The sequence below is a fragment of the Dasypus novemcinctus genome, chromosome 3 (assembly GCF_030445035.2).
Source record: "Dasypus novemcinctus isolate mDasNov1 chromosome 3, mDasNov1.1.hap2, whole genome shotgun sequence".
In the NCBI taxonomy this organism is placed as follows: domain Eukaryota; kingdom Metazoa; phylum Chordata; class Mammalia; order Cingulata; family Dasypodidae; genus Dasypus; species Dasypus novemcinctus.
In genome coordinates this window covers 148412885-148437116 of record NC_080675.1, presented here as the reverse complement: position 1 = coordinate 148437116, position 24232 = coordinate 148412885, and the positions used below count along the sequence as shown (strand labels likewise).

Genomic DNA, 24232 nt, shown 5'->3' with positions numbered 1-24232 from the left:
GGAGAATCTTCTTTTACCTCCTGTAGTTCCTGGTGTTTGCCTGAACTCCTTGGCTTATTAGTGCATCACCGCAATCTCTGCCTCTGTCTTCATCTGACTTTTCCTTTCCCTGTATCACTCCTCCTCTTACAAGGATATCAGTCATATTGGATTGGGGCCCACCCTAATTCAGTTTGACCTCATCCTAACTTAACTATATCTGCAAAGATCCTATTTCCAAGTAAGTTTCACATTCCTATGGGGGGTTATAACTTCGTCATACCTTTTTGGTGGTCCTTGCAGTTGTGAAATGACATAATTAATACATGTGAGCCATTGGCACATGGTCAGATGAGCTGGATATCCACTCTGTGCCCCCAAGAAGCTATGGTCTGCATCTGTGGGTTTCCTTGCCCTCTTGCTTCTGGTTGGGTTTGGTCAGTGAAGGCACCACAGAAAACTGGACGGTAGGAAGAGAGGGGTTGGAGCATATATTTCCTGACACTCTCTCTGCCAGGCCACAGTGGGTGGGCTGCTTCCCCCTCTGAATGGCCACAGGTTCTGTCAGGTAGCCCCCTCCATGTAGCTCCTCAGGTTCCAGTAACAGTTCCCTCTACTTGCCCCCTTAGGTGCAGTGACAGAAGCTGCTTCCCACTGTTTCTACATGAGGTGCTGTATCAACCCTTGTTGGTTTCACTTTACACCATCTCTTTATTACACTTTTTTCCATGGCCTAGAGTGCATATGCCCTCTGTTTCTTGCAGGGCCCCTGATTGATATGTAGGCCCTCTGTCTATGTTAGCCCCTACTGCTAGCACGAGGAAGAGGAGAAGGATCACCGTTATTCCTCTCTTTTCTTCTCTGAAATCCAAAAGATTTCATCCAAATGAAGAAGAAATCACTCAAGTTGGACTGATGAAGCAAGGGGTGAGCTGTCAGTGGGGTGGAGAATCAGCAGATGAGTGAAGGAAGGTGAAAAGGGAGACCAGAAAGAGGCTAGGGCCTCCTAGAGAAGTTTTGACCTGAAAACAAGACCAAGATTCACGTTTGAAAAGGAAACCTCAGTGTGATGGTTAAGTGCATGAGTCAACTTGGCTGGGTTATGGTGTCCAGTTGTTTGGTTAAGCAAGCACTGACCTGATTGTTACTGTGAGGGCATTTCGTGGATTTAAATCATTAGTCAGTTGATTGCATCTATAGCTGATTACATCTACAATCAATAAAGAAGTTTGCCTTCAGCAGTGAGAGAAGTCTCATCCAATCAGTGGAAGGCCTTAAAGGGAGAACAGAGGATTTCAGCAGTCAGAAAGAAAAATTTCTATCTCTACATCAGCCAACCAGCATCTCCCGGGAAATTCATGCAAATCTTCATCAGAAGTCCCAAAGTGGCCTGCACTATGGAATTTGCCAAGCCCGCCACACTTGTATGAGCCAATTCCTTTAATAAATCTCTGAATATTACATATATACACATACATTCATCAACTATCCTGTCAGTTCTGTTTCTCAGCTGAGCACTGACTAGTATACTCATTGTGGTTTTCTGGGAGTAGAAGGGCCTGCTGAGAAGATCCTGGAGCTCAGGTCTCTGCCATAGGGTCTGCATCATATGCCCACAGCCTGTTAAGCAGGACAACAGGCCCTTTCTTTCCCAGGATCAGCCTCAGGAGCCTGATGCCTCTGCCTGAGACCCCATCCATCTGACCAGCCTGTCCTGATTATCTGTCCCCTTAAGCCTCTGAAGTGTGACTATTATCTGGAGTGCCTGGGTCCCTGGAGCCTGGCACTCACAGGCAAGCAGGCGACAGAGTGGCGTGGGAATGCTGGCTGTGGATGCCCCTGCAAAGGCTCTAAGAGGAGTATGTGGAGTGTCTGCTCCCCACCCCAAGCTCCCCCAACCTGACCCTTCACCCCAAGTCTGAGCTAAGTGTCCCTCCTCTTCTGGGCTCCCAAACCCTGGTGCACTTACCTTACCATAGTAAGACAGGCAATTACTGATTAATTACCTGTCTCCTCTCTTGTTAAGGCAATATCTAGTCCACGATTATATCTATGGCACCTAGCAACTTGCTTGTGATAGACTAGATACATAACATTCAATGGGTGTCCAACCAATATATTTATTTATAAGGGAAACTGGACCAGAGAAGAAAGTCTCTAACTGAACTACAAAAGTGGAATGCATGGTGGGAAGAGCCCTGCAGGACCTGGGGGGCAAAAGGCCTAAATTCTTGCTCTAACTCTGCAACCCTGCTGGCTTTAGTCACTCCCTTCTCTGGACCTTGTTTTCTTATCCGAACTTTGGACTTGGCTGGACTTGATAATATGTGGTTCAGTCACCAAGGTAAGACTTTGTTTTTAAGCATCATGATTCATGCATACCATTTTTGAATCACCGTCACAAATCTTGGTATCTTAGTCTTTCTTTTTTACTCATGCCTGGGCCCCATAGGTATTTTTATCTACATGTCCCTGGTCTAATTTGATTTTATCTCCTCATCTAATCATGTAAAACTACTCAATTGCTCACAGAATTGGTTAATTAGTTTGCTTACTCATTTGTTCATTCAACAAATATTTATGGAATGACTGAGTCAGAGATAAATTCAGTATCTCATTCAGACCATCTTTCTGCAAAGTTTGGAGAAGAGTTGCTGGGTACCAAGGGGTGGCATGAAATCTTCACATATCCCTCCCTCTTCATGTGCCCCACTTCATCCCTCCTGCTGTTTAGCCAAGGTGCTTCTTGGAGAGAAACAGTCCTGCTGTGCTGAACAGAGAGGTCTGTCTGTTTAACGGGTTTCCTATGAGGCAGGTGGTGACATCCGACTCAGAGATCAAAAGCCCAGGGGTCTGGAAACAGCAGAGGGTGGAATAGCCCCAGGCCCTTCCACAAGGCCCAGTGGAAACCTAATCACATCCATCAGCTACCCCTACCCCCTCACATACACATACACACCAGCCAAATAGGTGGGAAGCATCATTAGGCTCCTCTCCAATGGGGCTGACCTGGAGCAAAGCCTTTCAGCCTAGAAATTGTCCTAAGGGCTTTACCTGAGTCAGACTCACTGAGGGATGGAGGATGGCCCAATAGCCTGGGCCAGGGTGAGTGTGCTGACCATCCAATCTAAATTTGGATGCTATATAGAACTTCTCAAGGATTGACCACTCAGGACTCTGGCTAGAACTGAAAGGGCCACCTAGGCCTTCTCTTTGAGTGCTAGATTCTGCCCTGGCAATGTGCTTTTTCCCCAGTGTCTGACTCAGGCAGAGTACTCACACCTTTGCCAAAAGGCCCATTGGAAGAGCCACAGTTTCATGCAGTGCAGTAAATAAAGCATTCACGTAACCAGAATCATAGCCACGGTCACAGCAGTTCATTCCTTCCAAGAATCCCTTGATTATTTCAGCCTTCCTAAAGGTTCAACCTTCATCTCTCCTATTTGGTCTTGTGTACAAATGGGTTCAGGATAGTAGCATGCAGAGTCGAGAGAAGAGGGTAAAATTTATTTATGTCATCTAGATTGAAGATGCCAGATCAAGGGTGGTGGGTTGTCTATGGAGCCACAGATGGGGAATGTAGGGCAGTTCCCTCTGGATGTGTCCCATGGGTGATCTCCAAGCAGCACTGGGTTAGGTGCTTTGCTAAATTTGGCCAGGTTGTTTTCTCTGTGGTTTACATAGCTATGAGCTGTACCTGCTGAGTGCAGCTGGAGAGAGTACACCCAACTACATGCATTTGCTCTTTGACAGTTTCCTCCTCCAGGCTCAGCCGGGGTCCTGTTGTTGCTCTGCAATCTTTTTAAAATATAACTTTGTGTTTTAACTTACTAAAAAAGCAACACAAATACCTTGGAGAAAATTTAGAAAATAAAGATAAGTAAAATGAAAAGTCACCCATAATTCCACCACCCAGAAACATCCACTACTAACTGGTATATTCTTACAGTCTTTTATCAGTGAATATATAGACATATTACATATTCTTTTCTTTTTTTTTAAAAAGATTTATGTATTTATTTACTCCCCCCCCACCCCAGTTGTCTGCTCCCTGCATCCACTGGCTGTGTGTTCTTCTGTGACCGCATCTATCCTTATCAGTGGCGCTGGGAATCTGTGTTTCTTTTTGTTGCGCCATCTTGTCGTGTCAGCTCTCCATGTGTGCGGTGCCATTCCTGGGCAGGCTGAACTTTCTTTCACTGTGGGCGGCTCTCCTTACGGGGTGCACTCCTTGCGTGTGGGGCTCCCCTACGCGGGGGACACCCCTGCGTGGCACAGCACACTTGCGCTCATCAGCACTGAGCATGGGCCAGCTCCACATGGGTCAAGGAGGCCCGGGGTTTGAACTGCGGACCTCCCATGTGGTAGGTGGATGCCCTATCCATTGGGCCAAGTCCGCTTCCCTACATATTCTTTTCAAAATTCAGATTGTGTTCATATTAGTTTCTCAGTTAATACGTGCTGGTATTTTTCATGACATCAAATATTATTTTCCAGCATCATTTTTAATGGCTGCATACCATTCCATTATATGAAGCTTTATCAACTTGGGATATAAAGATGGTCAATATTTCATAAATATTTGAATTAACAACTTGAGCCCATCCAAAGTAACAAGAAATCCAATATTTCATTCTTGGGGGTCTTCATTGACCCTGAATTGTCCAAAAACAGCAAGGGCTTCCTGAATCTAAAAGGCTGATTGCTTCAAAGCCAGATGAGGAGAACAATGGAGCCCCTGATTAGCTGTGACTTCCATTGCTACCCCCAGGTGTCACTGTAGAGTCTGGTCCTGCACAGTCATGAGCATCCTTGTCCAGCAAAGTAGTGATGTCCTCACTGGTTCAGATTTCTACAGGAATTGTGGTAGTTCTCCAAGAGAGGCAGACACTAATGCATCAAATCTCCTAGGATGGAAGAGGCTTCCAGTCTCAAACACACACCATCCAGGACCCTGCCAGCTGAAGGCCTAGCACAGAGCTTGAACAACCTGTGTAGATTCCTACAACCAGTGAATCTCATTCGAAATCATTTCTTTCCATCAGAGAGGGTCTCACTATGTTGCTTCCTGAAGGGAAAGGATCGGGTTTTTGGCCCTTTCTTCCCAGAGGCTCTTTGCCCCATATACATTTACTCACGTCCTTCTCAGCAACCATTCTTGAGTAGCTAAACAAGTTCCCTCAAATTCCCTTCTCACAACTCAACTCTTCTCTGGGATGTCAAGCATTCTTTCATTTGCCTTTCATATGAAGAACTGTTTTTCCTTCTCTTCCAGGCTCACCCCATGGTTTCTGTTAGGCCATTGGTATTGCCTCTTTTCCTTTCTTCCCCTCCTCTCTTTATTAATTATCCTTTCTGTATCTTGCATCTTCAATCTCTTCCTCTTTACTAAATCCTTTCCTTCCCAGACAGACAAATATCTCAGAGCTTAAAAAAATAAACAAGTAAACCCTCCTTCAACCCTAACATCTCTCCAGCTATTATCCAACACTCTCATTATATCCTTTGTGACTGGGAAGCGGAGTTGGCCCAGTGGTTAGGGCATCAGTCTACCACATGGGAGGTTCGTGGTTCAAACCCTGGGCCTCCTTGACCCGTGTGGAGCTGGCCCATGCGCAGTGCTGATGCGTGCAAGGAGTGCCCTGGCACACGGGGGTGTCCCTGCATAGGGGAGCCCCACATGCAAGGAGTGCACCCCGTAAGGAAAGCCACCCAGTGCAAAAGAAAGTTCAGCCTGCCCAGGAATGGTGTCGCACACACGGAGAGCTGACACAAGATGATACAACAAAAAGAAACACAGATTCCTGTGCCACTGACAACAACAGAAGCAGACAAAGAAGAACACGCAGCAAATAGACACAGAGAACAGACAACTGGGGCGGGGAAAGGGGAGAGAAATAAAATAAACAAATAAATCTTAAAAAAAAAAATCCTTTGTGACCAAACTTCTAAAGAGGAACGGTCTACACTTACTATTTACCCACATGACCTGGGCTCCTTGACCACCTTCTACTGAGACTTATTTCAGTGGACATATTTCACTAACTAGGGTCACCATATGTCTTCATTTGCTGGGAATCATCCTAGTTTATTCCTGTTGCTCCAGAGTTTAAACATTAAATGATAGGATCCCCTTAGCACTAACGAGCCACAAGCAATACAACCCCCAGCTGCGTCACGATCCTCATTTTCTTCAGCCTCCTTGCTACGTGACCCTGCTGACTCTGCCGTTCTTGGCATTTCCCCCTCCCTGGCTTCCTGGACACCACTCTGCTGGCCACTCCCCACTCCCTTACGTGCTTTCTCTCATCCACAGTCACCTCATTCACTTGCGCCATAACTGTTGGAGTTTGCAAGGTTTTATTTCTCTCATTTCATATTTAATCTCCGGAATTTCACCCACACCCACAGCTTCAGCTCATCAGCCCTGCCTTTGCCCTCAAATCAGTACAAATCTAAAGACTTCTGGGAATCATGGTGGCTTAAACGCAGGTTTACAAAACTAACCTCCCTGAACTTGACAGAAATGAACAAAAAGAAACAAAAATGAGAGAAAAGGCTGCACCAGGGCTGAAGCTATGGCATGATTCTTCCCAAACACAAAAGAAGACTTAAATAAAGAGACAGACCTTCTTCTTGGAGGGGAAAATGCAATGATATAACTATCTTTTATCCCTAAATTAATTTATAAATTCAGCACAATCCTAATTAAAACACCAATATATTTTTTAACATGACCAAATAATTTTATTATGTAGCTGGTAAGAAATAGCTAGGAAAATTCTGAAAAAGAAAAGTAGTAGAGGGGAGAGACTCCTCACCAGTTTGTTTTTTTTTAAAGATAAGAACTTGTTACTGTAATTGGGGGTGAGGAGTGGTACAGGAATGGGAATAGGGAAGCAGATCAATGGAACAGATATAGAATCCAGAAATAGATATCTATGTATAGAGAAATTTTGCATGTGAAAAAGGAGGGCTTTTAATTAATGGGGAAATGATGGATTATATATGTATATGAAATGTATTTAGAGACAAGAAAATTCAAGTGAATATTTCTTGAAGTGGGGGAGAACTCTTTAAGTGTCATATCTAAGTCAGATATCATAAAAGGAAAGATTGATAAGCTTGACTACTACATAAAAATTCATACTTCTGCATGGCAATAACTTTAAGAAGCTGAAAGAAATAATAAAGGAGGGGAGTGGGCTTTGCAGCAATAAATGATAGAAAAGTAATACTTCCCCCAAAATAGGGTATTCCTTCAACTCAATGAGAAAAAGACAAAACCCGAATGAAAATGGGGAAAGAGGATGAAAAGAGGCTAAAAATCAAGATTTCCCTAATCATCCCCTGGTGTAAAGGCAGGGAGGGAGTAGTAAGCTAGAAGGGCAACGTAACACAAATGTTATCAGACTCTCCCAGTCTGTGACTATAAATAAAGTTCCATTAACATCTATGACCCAAAGTTCCTGCTATTTCCCTTCTTGCACCTACAAGACCTCTGTTCTCTTCCTCCTCTGCCACAAGTATATCTGGGAGTTCCAAAAAGGGAGCACACATATGCTGAAACATCACCCTGTCAGGCACAAGCCCCATATGGCCTCTATGGAATTCTTTCTGTCCTGTCCCAGTTCAATGCCTGCTGCCAGCAAAGCCACTAGAAATACCTCCGCATGCCACTCTGGCAGTGCCTTATGTGTAACTACTGCTCCAAGGGGGTGCCCCATACCAGCGTTCCCAAAAAGGCACCATTCCCTGAAACCAGGGGGTGCTGGGCCCCAAGTAGAGGTGAGGAGAAAGGCCTGCCGGGCTCCCCTGCTATACCAACGGGCTTAGCCCACCCCAAGAGGAAGTTGGGGCAGACAGAGAGGGGAGAGGAAGGGGACTGCATTAGTTTCCTATGGCTGCTGTTACAAAGTTGGTGGCTTAAAACAATACAAATTTATTCTCATAGTTCTGGAGGTCAGAAGACTGATATCAGTTCCACTGCATTAAAATCAAGGTAGCAGGCCCATGCTCCCTCTAGAGGTCCGGGGGGAGAATCCATTTCCCTGCCTTTCCCAGCTACTGGAGCTTCATTCTTTGCATTCCTTGGCTCATGGCCTCTTCTTCCATCTTCCACACCAGCAGCATAGCAGCATGCTTCAGTGTGGCCACATTGCCTTCTTGTTTTGTTTGAAATCTCCTTCTGCCTCTCTTATAATGACATGTGATTCCATTTTGGGCCCACCTGGATAATCCAGGATCATTTCCCATCTCAATATTCCTTAATCACATCTGCAAAATCTCTTTTGCCATATAAGGTAACGTTCACAGGTTCCAGGGATTAGGGCTTATCTATCTATTTTTGGGGGCCATTATTCTGCCTACCACAGACAGATGCTTTTTCATCACCCTCTACACTGCTCATCTTCTCCTTTCTTTTTGGCTCCTAACAACCTTACCCAGTTTAGAAAAACAGCCTCCATGCATATTTATAGATGCAAATAAATGCTGATATTGGAGAGAAATGTTGTCTATACCAGGAGTGTCAGGGCCCCAATCTGGCAAGCCAAAGGCCCAGTAATGGGATCAAATCACCTATCCTGGGTATACACGGGGAGTGGGTGTCAGGCCTATGTTACAGAGCTAAGCCTCTGAGAAGGTCAAAGCAGGCCCACTAGCTGATCACTGAGGGAGTCACCAGCAAAGAGAGGGTATGGGGCCAGCACCAGCTGGCTGTAGTTCCCAGAAGCACCTGGTCTATGGTCCTCTTGGCTAACCTTTTTTTTTAAAAAAGATTTATTTATTTCTCTCCCCTTCTGCCCCCCACCCCGGTTGTCTGTTCTCTGTGTCTATTTGCTGCGTCTTCTTTGTCCGCTTCTGTTGTTGTCAGCGGCATGGGAATCTGTGTTTCCTTATCTTATTTGTCAGCTCTCCATGTGTGCGGCATCATTCCTGGGCAGGCTGCACTTTCTTTCACGCTGGGTGGCTCTCCTTACAGGGTGCACTCCTTGCGCGTGAGGCTCCCTTATGCGGGGGACACCCCTGTGTGGCACGGCACTCCTTGCACGCATCAGCATTGCACATGGGCCAGCTCCACACGGGCCAAGAAGGCCCAGGGTTTGAACCACGGACCTCCCATGTGGTAGATGGACGCCCTAACCACTGGACCAAGTCCACCGCCCTTGGCTAACCTTGACTGTCTCCCCACTGATAACAGCATCTTCACATTCATCAACATTATCGCTCTACCTAGAACCTTCAACATTACTTCCTTAGCACAACGTGGCAAGCTCAACACAAGAATGGAAAGAGATGAACATCTGGAAACAGTCTCAGGCTGATATTCAAGAGTCAGTGTGGGAAGATAGCAAGGTCCTGACCAGAAGATCTTAAAACAATCCCAGGTGGAGAAGACCCCAGGATAGACATGCACAATCAAACTTCCAGGAGATAGGAACAGGGACCATCTGTGGGAGGGAGACTTTTCCTCCAATGACTGCTTTTAAAATGTGTGTGTGTGTGTGTGGGGCGACAGCATTTTAAAGGTTATCGGCAGCCACTGATATCCCCATAACCACCACCACAGCCATTAACAAGATTGTCACCGTCACCACGACCAGAAAGCTCATGAGTATAGAGTACAAGGGTAAGGAGGGTACTGGTGGGAGTGAATGCTGAGGAAGTAACAGTAGCTGGGCCATAAAGCAGTTTATTTTCAGGTTAAGGAGTTTGGCCATTATCCTAACACAGTGGAAGTCATAGAAGGGTTTTAAGAAGATGTACAACATTTACATTTTTGGAAAACCACTCTGGCAGAATTTTGGATAGTGGATTATAGTAGGATGAAGCTGGAGGCAGGAAGATCAGTTACCATAGCCTAGGCATGAAAAAATGTGGTATTGTGTCTGTGGACATGAGGAGAGGTGGACATATTTGAGAGATATTTATTTAAGAAGGAGAAGTAATGAACTGAGAATTGACTGGATGTGGGAGGTAAGGAGGAGTCAGAAGTGATATCCATGTTTCTGGCTCCAGCCACTGGATGGGTAGTTGTATCATTCATGGAATAGGCAGAACAGGTGGTATTTGCAGAAGAGCATGAGTGTTTGGACATTTGATGTGTAAGGTGCTCAGAAAAGTGGATGTGGCTCAAGTGATAAGGCCTCCACCTACCATATGGGAGGAAACAGGTTTGATCCCTGGAGCCTCCTGGTGAAAAAGAAGAAGAGAAAGAGTGCCTACACGATGCGTCAGTACCTGTGTGGTGAGTCTAGTGCCTGCAAGGTGGGTCAAGTGCCCAGGCAGTGAGCTGAGTGCCTGCGTGACGAGCAAAGTGCCCATGTGGTGAGCCATTGCCTGCACAGTGAGCCGAGTGCCCACGAGTGCCCACATGGCGAGCCAGTGCCTGCACAGTGAGCCGAGTGGCTGCATGGTGAGCCAGTGCCCATATGGTGAGCCAGTGCCTGCGTGGCAAGCCGAGTGCCTGCGCAGCAAGCCAAGTGCCCATGCAGTGAGCCAATGCCTGCTCAAATGAGTCACGCAGCAAGATGATGATGCAACGAAAGAGAGACGGAGGGGAGAATCAAGAGAAGCACAGCAGACTAGGAACTGAGATGGCACAATTGACAGGGAACATTTCTCCACATCAGAGGTCCCCAGGATTGAATCCTGGTGAATCCGAGAGGAGAAAGATGAGAAGACAAAAAGAGAAATAGACACAGAAGATCATACAGAGGATGGACACAGACAGCAAAAACAGCAGGGAGAGGAGGGGAGGGGGAAAGAGGAGAGGGAAGGGGAGGGGGAGAAAAAAAATTTTAATTTTAAAAATTGCTCTTCAATACATCAGTTTGGAGGCCTGGGCTGAAGATATGGATGGTAAATGAAGCCAGGGTCCCTGGTGACAGTGTCCAGAAGAAAGATTAAATGAAAAAAAGAGCATGCACGAGAGTTAAGAATAACACAAAACTTGAGGATCCTGTCAAGGAAGAGGAGATACAAAGGAATGACCAGAGACATAGAAAGAAAATCAGGAGAGCATGTATCCCTGAAGGAGGGCATGTGTCCCTGAAGCCAAGGAAAGAGGAAGTTTCAAGAAGGGGGAAGTGGTCTGCAGCAGCACATGAAAAGTCAAGTAAAGAAAGGAATGAAAATGGGGCTGGTCAGAAGGAGATCATTCCTGGTTTGCTGGGAACAGTCTGGGTAGCCTGATTGCAGTGGGCTGAGAAATGAGCAAGGGTCAAGAAAGGAAGGTCAGTGAAATGAGCAAGAGTCAAGAAAGGAAGGTGAGCAAAGCCCACCCTTTCAAGAAGTTTAGATGTGATGGAAGGGAGAGAAAGTGAAAGTGGTGTTCCAGGAGGACCTGCTTTGTGTAGGAGAGATTTGATCAGGTTTGAATGTAGATGGGAAGGGTCCTGTAGGAAGAGGTTGAGAATTTGGGAGAAGTGGTAACTGATGGAACAGAATGAAGATGGAACAGGCTGATAAAGAAACCATCATGTGCTTGCCAGGCGGCACTGAGACTGTGAATTTGAGGAAGCGCAAATCCGTGTGGCTGTGTGTTTTTCTCTGGTTGCCTTTGGCAGGGCAGCTGTAGGTTGTGTACCTGCAGACAGGGTAGGAGATTGGATTGACCCAGGTTGGAGTTTCCTCGTTGACAGACAAAAGGACCATGAGGCAAGGGAGTTGAGAACACTGGTGAGATGACGGTTGAAGTGGTGGCTCTTGGAATCTAAGCCGGGGAGAGAAGGCCTTGAGATCAAGAGGGGCAGGAAGACAGAGCTCACTCTGCCCTTGAAGAGTGGGTATAAAGGAAGAGTCCAGAGAGCAGGGTGGAAGAGGGAAGCTGAGGTCAGACTGGGGTGTGTGAATTTCAGATTTAGAAGTGGTGCAGTTCTAGGTAGTGGCCATGGGAGCAGGTGGCTAAAGTGGAGAGGAAGATCCCTGGAGGCCAGGAAGTCAAGGTCAAGGTTTATGGAGCCCCATGAGAGCAGGGATTGAGGCAGAGAGGAAGCCAGGTGGGAGCAATCGCTGAGTGATCGCCATGAGGTGATTGGCTGTGGGAGCCTCTGAGGGGCAGGAATTTCATGGGAGGAGTAGTAATGTTTTGGGGGAACAAATAGAGAGTCACCACCTCACTTCCTGATACAGGGGATCTGAGAGAATGCGGAGCTTCCACTCCAGGACAGGGGAGGAGGGGCCCTTCTGGGAAGAGGCCCTGTCTTTTCTTGTGGCCCCATAGAGAATCCCTCTCTGAACAGGACTTGAGAAGGGTGTTGAGACAAACAATTGTCACAATGATCTTGAAATTGTTAGAGTTATTCTGTGTGCTCCTTGGGCAGCAAATCATGTCTGCTCCTGCTCCAATTCCCAGACCCCAGGCCAGGGTCTGGGGTGGGGAACAGGGAGGGTGTGGAGTTCCAAAAATGCCCACAGACTGAAGGAATGCTGACCAGAAGATCCCAGCCAATTCGAGTGTGAGGACTCCTTTTTCACACGCAAAAAAAATATCTGACTACAGCAATTGAGCTTGAGAAAAAGCTACTTATAGCAGGTGTGGGTCAGATGTTACTGCCTTCAAGCCCTGACTCTTCCTGTAACTGGGGGAGGTTGGGCAAGTTAGTCAACCTCTTTGAGCCTCAATTTAATCATCTGTAAAATGGGAATAATACCACTTACCTGACTGGGCTCCAGCGAGGATTACAAGTGCTAATTCATGCTAAGCATTTGGCTTGGTGCCTGGCACAGAGCAAGATCTCTGTGTAGGTTAGTTATCATCAAGACAATGAATTCAGTTATACTTTAAAACAAATTTGCATTTTCTTTATCACAACAGCATCCACATACATGAGAGAAATGGTTGTTCCTCTACGGGGAAGACTGTGCTTGGTGAGAGATTCAGAGACTCCCTTGCAACTCGGAGCTCACAGGGACCCTTGAGGGTCCAGATGTTTGCACCTACCTCACTATGTAATCTGTTCTCTCACTGAGGTAAGACATCATCAAGGAAACTGAGGCCCAGGGAGCATTGGGAACCTGCCCATGGACACACAGGAAATCTGTGCCAGAGCTGAGAGGGAACACCTTCATTCAGCTCCGCCTCACTGTCTTCCTGCGGCAGCTTCAGCCTGTTGGCGTTTCCACAAGTGCCTGGGCCTGGCTGGGCCTGCATGTTTGCTGTGTTGCTGCTGTCACCGCCAACTGCTCTGTCGACTGTGGGAGTGTGGGCCTGGGCTCCCAGAGCTGTTGTCCCAACTCTGAGTATGGCTCCAGATTTAGTCACATTTCTGTCCCAGTAGCTGTCATATTCCCTTTTACAGTCCCTGACAGAGCCCCTATCACAACCTCTGCCAAAGCCCCTATCACAGTCCCTGACATACCATCTGTCATAGCCTATCACAGCCCCTGTTGTAGCCTGTCACAGCCCCTGTCAGTCTCTGTTATAATCCCGGACCCAGATCCTTTCACAGCCTCTGTCACAGCCCCTGTCATAACATCTGTCACAACCTTTGTCACAGCCCCTGTCATAGTTCTTGACAGAGCATCTGTCACAGCCTATCATGGCCCCATCACTGCCTGTCACCCCCTGTTGTAGCCTGTCATTGCCCCGGTCACAGCCTGTCTCATTCCCTGTCATAGCCTGTCACAGCCCCTGTCACAGCCCTTGTCATAACCCATCACAGTCTCTGTCACAGCCCCTATCACAGCCTATCACGGTCTCTATCATAGCCCATCATGGCTCCATCACAGCCTGTCAGAGCCCCTGTTACAGCCCCTGTTGTAGCCTGTCACAGTCCTTATCACAGCCTGTCACCTCCTGTTGTAGCCTGTCCTAGCCCCTGTCACAACCTGTCACAGTCCCTGTCATAGCCTGTTATAGCCCATCACAGCCTGTCACAGTCTCTGCCATAGCCCCTGTCACAGGCTCTGACACAGCATCTGACACACCACCTGCCACAGTCCCTGTCATAGCCTGTCACAGCCCCTCTCACAGTCTGTCATAGCCCGTGCCACAGTCCCTGCTATAATCCCTGCCACAGCTCCTGTCACAGTCCCTGTCATAACCTGTCACAGCCCATCACAGCCTGTCACAGCCTCTGCCATAGCCCCTGTCACAATCCCTGACATAGCATCTGTCACAGCCCATCACCACCTATCACAGCCCCTGTCATAGACTGTCATGGCTCCATCACAGCCTGTCATAGCCTGTCACAGCCCATCACAGCTTGTCACAGCCCTGTTACAGACCCTGTTATAGCCTGTTACAGCCCCTGTCACAGTCCCGGCTATAATCCCTACCACAGCTCCTGTCACAGCCTCTGCCACAGCCTGTCATAGCAACTGTCACAGCCCATCACATTCCTGTCACAACATCTGTCCCAGAGTCTGTCACAGCCCCTGTCACAGCCCCTATCACACTCCCTGACTCTGCCTCTGCTCTAGACCTTGCAGGATGAACTGTGGGCCCAGCTTTCATTACATAGTGGAACTGTCTCTTTCTGGAAGGCATCCAGCAGAAGGCTCATGTAATAGCAGGGTATCCTTATATGCAGGGTTTGTGGGAGGGAGGCAGGGCCATGGGGCCCATACAAAAGATGTGCTTCACAGGGAACTGGAGAGCAGATCTCCCAAACCAGTCATCTGAGCCAGTAGCTCATTCAGGGTCCAGAGCCCTGCCTCTGGCAGGATGGCTGAATGGTTTCATGACATTACATTTATAGCCTTGACTCCACTGTGAGCTTCCAAGAGCAGGGGCTGTCTTATTCTCTTCTTGCTCACTCACTGGAGAGCTGAGCACAGGCTCCTCACAGTCCTGGCCTGTCTTAAGTCGGTCCTCTGTTTTAACAGCTCCAGATGAGGGAAGCGGACTTGGCCCAGTGGTTGGGGCATCCGTCTACCACATGGGAGGTCCGCAGTTCAAACCCCGGGCCTCCTTGACCCGTGTGGAACTGGCCCATGCGCAGTGCTGATGCATGCAAGGAGTGCCCTGCCACACAGGGGTGTCCCTCGCGTAGAGGAGCCCCACGCACAAGGAGTGCGCCCCATAAGGAGAGCCGCGCAGCGCGAAAGAAAATGCAGCCTGCCCAGGAATGGCGCCCCACACACGGAGAGCTGACACAGCAAGATGACGCAACAAAAAGAAACAGATTCCGGTGCCGCTGACAACAACAGAAGCGGACAAAGAAGAACATACAGTGAATAGACACAGAACAAACAACTAGGGCAGGGGGAGGGGAGAGAAATAAATAAAATAAATAAATCTAAAAAAATAAAAATTCCAGTTGATGGTGAGCCGATGTGGCTCAGTGGTTGAGTCCTAGCCCTGGTAACTCAAAAAAAAAAAATTCCAGTTGTTCCTCATTGCCCACAGAATATAACCTAACTTTCTGCCGTCATGCTCACTGCTCCTCCCCACCAGGGCTGAGTCTTCCAGATGCTCACTGATCCCAGTGAGTAGACTGCCCTTCACTCCTGGACTCTCTTTCACTCACACTGTGCCTCTTGCCTGGCAGGCCCAACCTCTCTGCCTCCACTTCTCTAAATCACATGCGCCTTTTCCAAAGACCAATTCAGAGCTGACTTCTCCCTCTGCTCACCTCCTGCTGTGTTGCCTCATCCCTCCTCTGTTCTCCCAAGCCCCTTGTCCACATCACATGATCCTTGACCCTGGTTTCCTTATGCGAGCTTTCAAGTTTTCGGATCTGTCTTATTCTTGCTATAGCCTGCAGGTGCCTGGAGATTAAGGGCTCAATCTTAGAGCATTGGATGGTAGATACTCCACAGGTTTGCTAGACTGATTGAAGAAATGAAAGGAATGATTTGAAATTGGGGGGAAAAGAAGAAAATGTACAGAAGGAAGGAGATAACAGAGAAGACAGCATGAGCAAGGCTTGGGGGAGTTAGGGGGACACTGCGAGCCAAGAGTACTTCCTGGGCCATCTCCCAGGACCCCAGATAAACCCCATCTCCTCACCTCTCCTCACATGCCCCCCCACCTCACCACCCTGCCCCCACCCTTTGCCAAACTCCTTCACCTCCACCAACCCCATCCGAGCTCTTCCCTTTCCCTCCCTGACACCTCCAGCCCAATCTGCTGAACACCATCCCCCTCCCCCACCCCTACCTCCCCAGGGGCCCCTGTCTGAACTAACTTCAGCCCTGATGTATCATGAATTCCAGATTTGGGACAGAGGAGTCTCTAGTACTTACTTCTTGGCAGCTCTACTCAGCCGGCACCTCAGAAGCCTCTCCCTCAGCGCCTGGCTCTCCAGCCTGGCTCCAAGTCCAGGTGGCCCAGACGTCCTGGAGCCCCAGCAGGACACAGAGACACAGTCCAGGCCTGGTTGAGCTGTCAGCACATCTTTCTCCAGCCTCCCCTGGGAGGGAGGGGGAGTGGAGGCTGGGAGGAGGTCCCAGCCAGTGCCCTGGCAGAGTCCCAGGGGAACAGCCGGGTTTGCAGAATGGAGACAGTGGAGAGATCAAGGGCAATGGAGCCAGGGCCGGCTGGGAGATAAAAGGGTTTTGGGCTTTGTTAGGTCCCAGATGTTCACAGGCAGGGTGCTGCAGGGAAGCAGAGGATGGACAAGAAGACAATATCTCATAAGAAATCAGGCAGAACTGAAAGGAAAGCAAGTAGCAAGCCCCAAAGGAAACTGAGCCTGTAGGGACTTCCTTGTCCACCAATGCTTTGATGTATATGGGAAACCGTGGAAATGTGGACTCCCAGTGTTTCTGGAGGAGTCAGAGTCTGAGGGTGAGCATGTTGGGAGGAAGGAGATCAGAAGGACTCAATACTCTCCCTTCTATGAAGAGAGCAGATCTTCTACTGGGGCCAGCTTTGGGCAGCAGCTTAGGGCCCTCTAAGTTGGACATCTGCCTTAGGCCCTGGCAATGCCTCAGTTTACCCCACTGAGAGAATGCAGCAGGTTTCACCCATCGTCTCCAATCTAACCACTCCTACTCTCCATCTTCCACTGGTTACCTCACCCCCTGCTAGGCCACTTCATTCCCTGTTCCTTGCATAATATACACCCATGTGTGCATGCATGTGCACACACACAACTATAATTGCTGCCTAGACAACCTAATTCATTTTTCACTTAGACCATACATAGGAGACACCATAGCTCTGAGCTTCTGAACCACATATCTTGACCCTTGATTACCAACCTCTTGCTGCTTTTACCAGCCTGGGAGATGCCCAAGCTGGGACAGCTTTCTGCTTTCTTGGCCTCCAACCAGGTGTGACTGTGCATAGGTGTGGGTACCCAGGACTTGGTCAAGTCTTGTTGGTTGATTGGTTTCCCCAGAGATCTACATCCAAATCTGGCTCATTCTCTGTGTACCCCTTCTCCCTTCTAGTTTCCTCAACAGGAAACCTTGGGACAGAAAACCAGAAGGAATGTTGCAGATTCCAATGTTCATTCTCTGAGGCCTAGTCCCCCAGGCCAGGACTCCCAGCAGGAAGTTTACTTGTCTCTAAAGCTGGCCAAGTATCATAGAGCTGACTTTCCTCAGAGCAGAACAGAGCAGAAGGTGCACTGAGCAGGATCATACCTACACTAAGCAGAAAGATGAAATTGCATTAGGGGGGACTGTGAGCCAAGTCCAGCTGCATCCAGTCTTCTCAGGGGGTCTTCAGCACAGAGTCAAAGGCATGGCATCTAGGTCACTTCCCTCTGTGGGTCCACATGGTCTCACTAAACAACTACCTGTAAGGCTTGGAGTCAGGGCAAGTGCCTGGCTCAGACAGAAGAAGAAAGTCTGCCTTGCGGGGATTTTGCCAGGACTTATTAGGGTTGGAGAATTCAAAGGAAACAATCCAGGTTAGCAAGACATCCTTTCATCCCAAAAGCAATTTCTAAGAAGAATATATGACCTAGATCAGATTCCAAAGGCCAAGTGTCTTCTGGGTTGGCTAATATGGTTTCATTCATTCATTCCATCATACGGCGTATTGAAAACTTACTGTAAATGAGACACCATGCTAGGAGCATTCATTTTCTCATAGTCCTCACAATAACTTGCGAGATACATACCATTAAACCCATTTTACACAGGAGAAAGATTGAGGCACACAGGCCGTAAAAGATTGAGAAGCATTTAATTCTACAGCTGTTGTTTTCCAGCCTCATGCTTTATTGTTTTCAGCAGGGGTTCCCAGTCTTTTGGAATTCACAGACCGAATAATGTTTCAAAAATGATTTTGGGTAACAAACACAGAACCCTATGCCAACTTTTTATTTAGCCAAGGACGTAAAAAATACCATCTCTGAGCACCATGATTTCATAAAGAGCATTTTAACACAGAAAATGTGGGAAGGATATAATCTTAGAATAAGAAGATAGGCTTCTAAGAAAGGACCATTGGCAAACTTGCACTAAAATATCCTGCATTGTTCTCTCTCTCTCTCTCTCTCTCTCTTATTTTTTTCTATTTCAAGCAGTATACTGCCCAAAACCCTGGCATTGCAGGGTACAGGAACCTCTGCCCTACTCTGGAGCTGCCTCTTCAAGCAAGAACAACAGCCTCAGTCCACAAGCAGCTACATTCCCACCCCACCTCCAGCAGGTCTGCTGAATTTCACAGATACTCAGTATTACCTGGGTACCCAGGAAAAGAAGCACACCACCACCACCCCCAACTCCCTTTTCTTTTAGACCCAGATCTTTTCTAGGTTTGCATTCCGGGAATACCCAGTTACCATATGGCACTGCAGGGAGTCCCTCTGTCTCCCTGAGGTACCCAGTCCCCACCTATGCTGACCCCAGTAGTTCTTTTCCCTTTCTTGGTCCTGAGGCAGGACTGTTGTGCCCTTGCTGGAGTCCTCAAATTCTGGCTACTATGTTATCAGAGGAACCAGAACAAACTCTGGACAGTGCTAGAAAAGAGAGGGTGCAAGACACGAGTGGAGCGATGGGGAGGGCTCAGGACATGGGGGCTCTATTGTGTCCCCATTCTTCACCTTCCTTCTGCTTCAGGCAGGCCAGACACAGCACTGCCCTTACCTCTTGCACCTGTGCCTGGCTCCCCTGCCCTCTCCTCGCTCCCCACTGTGTGAAACAGCTGGGAAGCTGAGAAGAGCCTGACCTGTGAAACCCTTGGCTGGAGTTCCAGTTCCACCATTTTCCTTCTGTGGGACATTTGGCAAGTCATTTAACCTCCCTAAGCTTTATAGTTCTCCTGCTTACAAATCGGAGTAAGAACGTTATGTTGGTCTATGAGAAACTGCTGAAATTTGACCATATTTGTCCCACAGAATGACAACTTCGTGTGGTTTAACAAATGAGGTGTAAACTATAAAGTGCTGGAAACATTTCTCTGACCAAATCTGACACTCTTCTCCAGGAAGCCTCCCCTAGCTACCCCAAGCTCAGGGAGGTCCCCCTCCTCATTTTCCCACTGGCTGGGTTATGCTCTGGTACATATTTATTTCCTGTCATGAGTGTTTTCCTTTATTCCTGAGTGTGAGTCTAGCCTCTCCATGACTTAGAGCCCCCCAAGGGCAAGGGCAAGACGTGGGTGTCCTCCTCTGTCCCCCAGACTGCTTGCCCACCACAGATTTCACTTAGAGGAGATAGGAGAGGCCAGGCCTCATCAGGGGTTACCAACTTCTTGATTATCTAAGGGTCATTTCTGTACCCAAGGACGGTTCTGAATGGGTGGTGCTCACCAAGCTGAGGGTAGAGGAGGTGCTGTGGGGGAGGAGGGAGAGGAATTAAGGGGTGCTGAACCCTGACCAGCCTGTGGCTGCAGTATCCCTGGAGGCAGGATCATGGTAACATCTCTGTCTTTTCTAAGGCCCGCCACCCTCACCCATGCCATTAGGTAACTTCCAGGGCCCCTTGCTCATTCGCACAGCTGGTATTTATTGATCTGCTCTCTGCTTACACTTGCGCCGGAGCTGAGGTCCCACATATGAGTTGATCTGTCCCAACCCTCAGGAGCTCCAGAAGGGGACATAGACTCAGAAACAGATTTTCCTGTGTAATCAGTGCTGGGGTTGACGGGAGCTCACAGGCCATGGGGACATAACCAGGACTTGGGTGGTCAGGAAAGGTTTCCTAGAGGAAGGGGTGCCTCTAACATGGGTCACGGGGAAGCCTGTTTAGGCGGGTGTTCTGAAGCTGGGTTAGGGCATACGAGCTACCTGCCAGACACCGAAGCCCAAAGAAGTGACTTAAACGGAGGCCTGCCCCCTGTGGCTGCTCACCAAGGCTGGCAGGGCTCACAGCCAGTTAAGAACACTCCTCAAGGAGACCCAAGGACATTCAGGGATTAGGCCTCCCAGCATCTGTGCAGAGGACTGTCAGCTCAGAGCTGCTCAAAAGCAGAAATGCCAGCTACACAGTGTCATCACCCCAGTCACTCCCTCATCCCACAGAGATCCTGTGGTCCAATAGGTGGAACTGGAACGTCCCTGCCAGGCCGGCCTCTGTCAGCCCCTCTCACCCCTGTCCTTAAAATGCCTGCCCAGATTGGGTTGGGGGAAGCAGTCACAAGTGGGCTAAGAATGAGAACAAAAAATCCTTTGAAGAATAACTTCATTTTATTCCTCACAAAGATGGCAGGGCCAGGGGACTTTCTTGCCTCCCTCCCATCACACTTTGCGAGAATCCACTTCAGTATTAACCCAGACTCCAACCTGCCCTGTCCAACCTTTCCCCTCGAATGCCCCATCTGTCTCCGCCCCCATTTCTAGGCTCATCTGGAGGTGGTGCGCCCTGACAGGATCTGAGTAACCCGGAGAGCCACCTCAACTGCCCCCAGGGCAGGGAGGGGCGTCCGGCAGCCTGGCCTGTGTGGACTGGGGAGTGTCAGGCTGTCCTAAGCTGGTGGAAAGGGGCAAAGCTATATCTCAGGCTGAGTGACCGGGGTGATTGTGTCCATAAATCCAGAGACTGTATACCGGGAGAGAGGAAGCTCAGCTGGATTCCTGGCTGGCCTTGGGGAGCTGGTGCGGTTTGAAGGGGGTGGAGGCTGTACAGCTACTTGGAGGGGCAGGGGTAGGGCGAGAACTTCTCTAGCGTTGGCCCAAATAGGTGATGTCAATTTGGATGGGAACCCAGGGAGAAAGGGATCCAAAGTCAGCCCCAGAGCACAGCAGGCTGGTCTAGGAAACCCCCATCGGAACGACCCCAGAAAGAGCCGCGCGCAGAGATCCGGCCTTCGGCTCCTGCGTCCGTGGCTGCTGCAGGCGCATTTCCTCGAAGTCTTACCTCGAAGGGCTGCGTCCCACCCGCGCGCCCTAAGCTTTCCCGAGTTTCCCTACGCCCTCCTCGCCTGGCTGCTGCAACGCTCCGCTGGGGAAAGACTGGCGGGGGTTCGCCCCAGCCGGTGTCACAGGAAAACCCTGGCAGCTGCCCCGACGCAGCGCATTTCCCGGAAACCCCCTCTCCCGGAGGGTCGTGGAAAGGCCCAAGGCTCCGCAACAAGTCCCTCAGCTCGACACCCCTCTCCCGCCCCCAGGGGATGCCGGAGACCCAACCGAGGAGGAAAACTGGCGGAGAAAGGCCAGCCCAGAGCTAGGAGGAGAGATCGGGCGACCCCGCTCCCCAAATCTCGGGCTGGGAATTCACCAACCAAGCCAGAGCCCTAGACTTGGGGCTCGCTCCCAGCCGTTGGCCAAGGAAAGACTTTTGAAGGCGCAGGAGTAAGCACGCCTCTCGCCCCAGCCCCTAAGGTCCAGCGAGGGTCCGCCCTGCGCCCCCCACAGGGCCTGCTGCCCGACCCCCCGCCCCCGCCCCCGCCCCCGCCCCGGCCCACGGCCTGCACTCCCCTGCCCCTTTAAGAAGCCCAGGTAGGCAGGCCGGGCTGCTGGAGCCGCTCCTATGGCAACCCGCGAGCAGCGGCGGCTTCATAAATATTCCTGGGCGCGGGAGCCGGAGAGCTGCCGGAGGGCGCTCCGGGGGAGGCGGCTACTGATGTAAGCTCGGCAGGCCACTGGGCTCCGCTCCGCTGCGGCGAGAGCCCAGGACCGCCCCATCGGCTTAGCCAGAGGACGCGACCAAGCTCGCGGACTGCTGGCCACAAAGCCCGGGCTGCAGGATAGACTGACAGTCCACCTGACAGTCCGCGGGACGCACGCCCGGCAGTTGCGCGGGCGGTGTGCTCTGCGCTCGGGTACAGCTCTCCGAGCTTCCCGGCCGCAGCGGCGCTTCTGCTCGCGCCCATTGTTCCCCGCGGGGGCGGGGCGCCCAAAGCCGGGCTGCGCGCCGCGCCCCTAAACGCGAGAGGGAGGGAGGGAGGAAGGGAGCGCGCGCGGGGTTCCCGCGCCCAGCCCAGCCCGAGAGGGGGCGCAGCGCGGCGAACCCCGGGACCCGGAGCCGGACTGGGAGTCTCCCCCCGGCGCGCAGCCTGCTGGAGCATGGGTGCCTGAGGCGGCCCCGCGCCGGCGGCGAAGGACGCGTCTCCGCGGGCGGACTGGCCCACCCGCGGACCTGGAGTCGGTCCGCGGCGCCGCACCCGCGCCCCTGTCCCCGGCCCTGTCCCGGCCCCTGGCGCCATGGACAAGCTGCCGCCGTCCATGCGCAAGCGGCTCTACAGCCTCCCGCAGCAGGTGGGGGCCAAGGCGTGGATCATGGACGAGGAAGAGGACGCCGAGGAGGAGGGGACCGGGGGCCGCCAAGATCCCAGCAGGAGAAGCATCCGGCTGCGGCCGCTGCCCTCACCCTCGCCCTCGGCGGCTGCGGGTGGCACGGAGCCCCGGGGCGCGGCCCTTGGGGCGGCAGACGGCGAGGGGCCCGCCCGCAGCTCGAGCAAGTCCAGCACCAACGGTGACTGCAGGCGCTTCCGTGGGAGCCTGGCCTCGCTGGGCAGTCGGAGCGGCGGCGGCGCCGGAGCGGGGAGCGGCAGCGGCCACGGGCACCTGCATGACTCCGCGGAGGAGCGGCGGCTCATCGCCGAGGGCGATGCGTCCCCCGGCGAGGACAGGACGCCCCCGGGCCTGGCGGCTGAGCCTGAGCGCCCCGGCGCCTCGGCGCAGCCCGCAGCCTCGCCGCCGCCGCCCCAGCAGCCTCCGCAGCCGGCCTCTGCCTCCGGCGAGCAGCCCTGCGCGGACACCTTTATCAAAGTGGAGGGAGGCGCGGCCGCGGGCGACCAGATCCTCCCAGAGGCCGAAGTGCGCCTGGGCCAGGCCGGCTTTATGCAGCGACAGTTTGGGGCCATGCTCCAGCCCGGGGTCAACAAATTCTCCCTGAGGATGTTTGGCAGCCAGAAAGCCGTGGAGCGCGAGCAGGAGAGGGTTAAGTCGGCCGGGTTTTGGATTATCCACCCCTACAGCGACTTCAGGTAAGGGGGCGCAGCGGTGATCCTTTGAGTGCCCTGAGCAGGCATGCTTCCCCTCCTGGCCCTGCCTTCCCGCCGGAGTTAACTTTCCTCCCAGGTGCTGGGAGCCTCTAGGCTCGGAGACACCCCCAGACCTCCTGCGCGGAGCTGGGAACTTTCTGTTCGGGCTCCCATTCTCTCTGCTCTGGGCCGCGTTAGAGGCAAGTTGAAAAGGTGCCCTATACCTGGCCTAGCCCAGCCAGGGATAGGGCTCTGCCACCGTAAGCCACACATCCCACTGCCCCCATCCAGGCTGCAGAGTCAGGGTGGCCATCCTAGAGGCAGTTCCAGGTCATTCAGCCTGCAGAGCAGGGCTTTGAGGGGAGATGGACCTCTTAGCAGCTGGATCAGATCCTTGGGGGTTGAACCCAGGCATTAATAAGTGCCTTCTGGTGCTCTGGGAAGCTCCAGCCAGGGAGGGAGAGAGCTGGGCTCCTGGAGGAAGGGTCACAGGGGCCTCAGGGGCCAGATACGTGCCCTCTGCACCCACCTTAGCCCTGGGCCCAGCCCCTCCTGCAGAGTGGTGGGCCAGCAGCAAGCACCCTGGGTAGCTGGAATCTAAACTGGCAGGGCAGAATGACCTTGTCCATCAGTGAAGATGCCTGGTATCGAGATTGATGAGCAGCTCTCCTGTGACCCCAAGCTCATCCAGAGCTCCTGCTTACCCAGTGAGTGCCTAAGCTTCAACAGCTACTAGGTCAGTCGTGAGTCCCCAAACAAAAGGTGTAATTGCTGGTGGGAAAGAGAGACCCCGCCCCCCTCCCCCATCACCTGAGTCAGATGCCACTGAACAGCAGATTCTACTTGGGGGCCTGTGGGGATATCTGTGCAAAACAAGGGATTCATGATTGCTTTGGAGTTGGGATCAGGGATGCTTTTACCCAGTTAGGATCCCAGGGTCGCCCCCCCCCCCCATTTTTTCTCTGCCTTTTCTGGACTTTC

The 24232-nt window shown here is 51.0% G+C and overlaps 2 protein-coding genes across 2 annotated transcripts in view; one reads left to right on the top strand and one right to left on the bottom strand.

Moving 5' to 3' along the window:
• Positions 1-22471, bottom strand: part of LOC131276838 (neuroligin-4, X-linked-like) — a 41372-nt gene extending 18901 nt beyond the window's left edge. The window contains 2 exon segments of the mRNA XM_058290414.1: positions 22035-22187; positions 22340-22471. Coding sequence (XP_058146397.1) covers positions 22035-22187; positions 22340-22471 — 285 coding nt within the window.
• Positions 22239-24232, top strand: part of HCN4 (hyperpolarization activated cyclic nucleotide gated potassium channel 4) — a 45139-nt gene continuing 43145 nt past the window's right edge. The window contains exon 1 of the mRNA XM_004476599.5: positions 22239-23254. Within this exon, the coding sequence (XP_004476656.2) occupies positions 22470-23254 (785 nt within the window). The 5' untranslated portion in view covers positions 22239-22469. The remainder of the gene's footprint in view (positions 23255-24232) is intronic.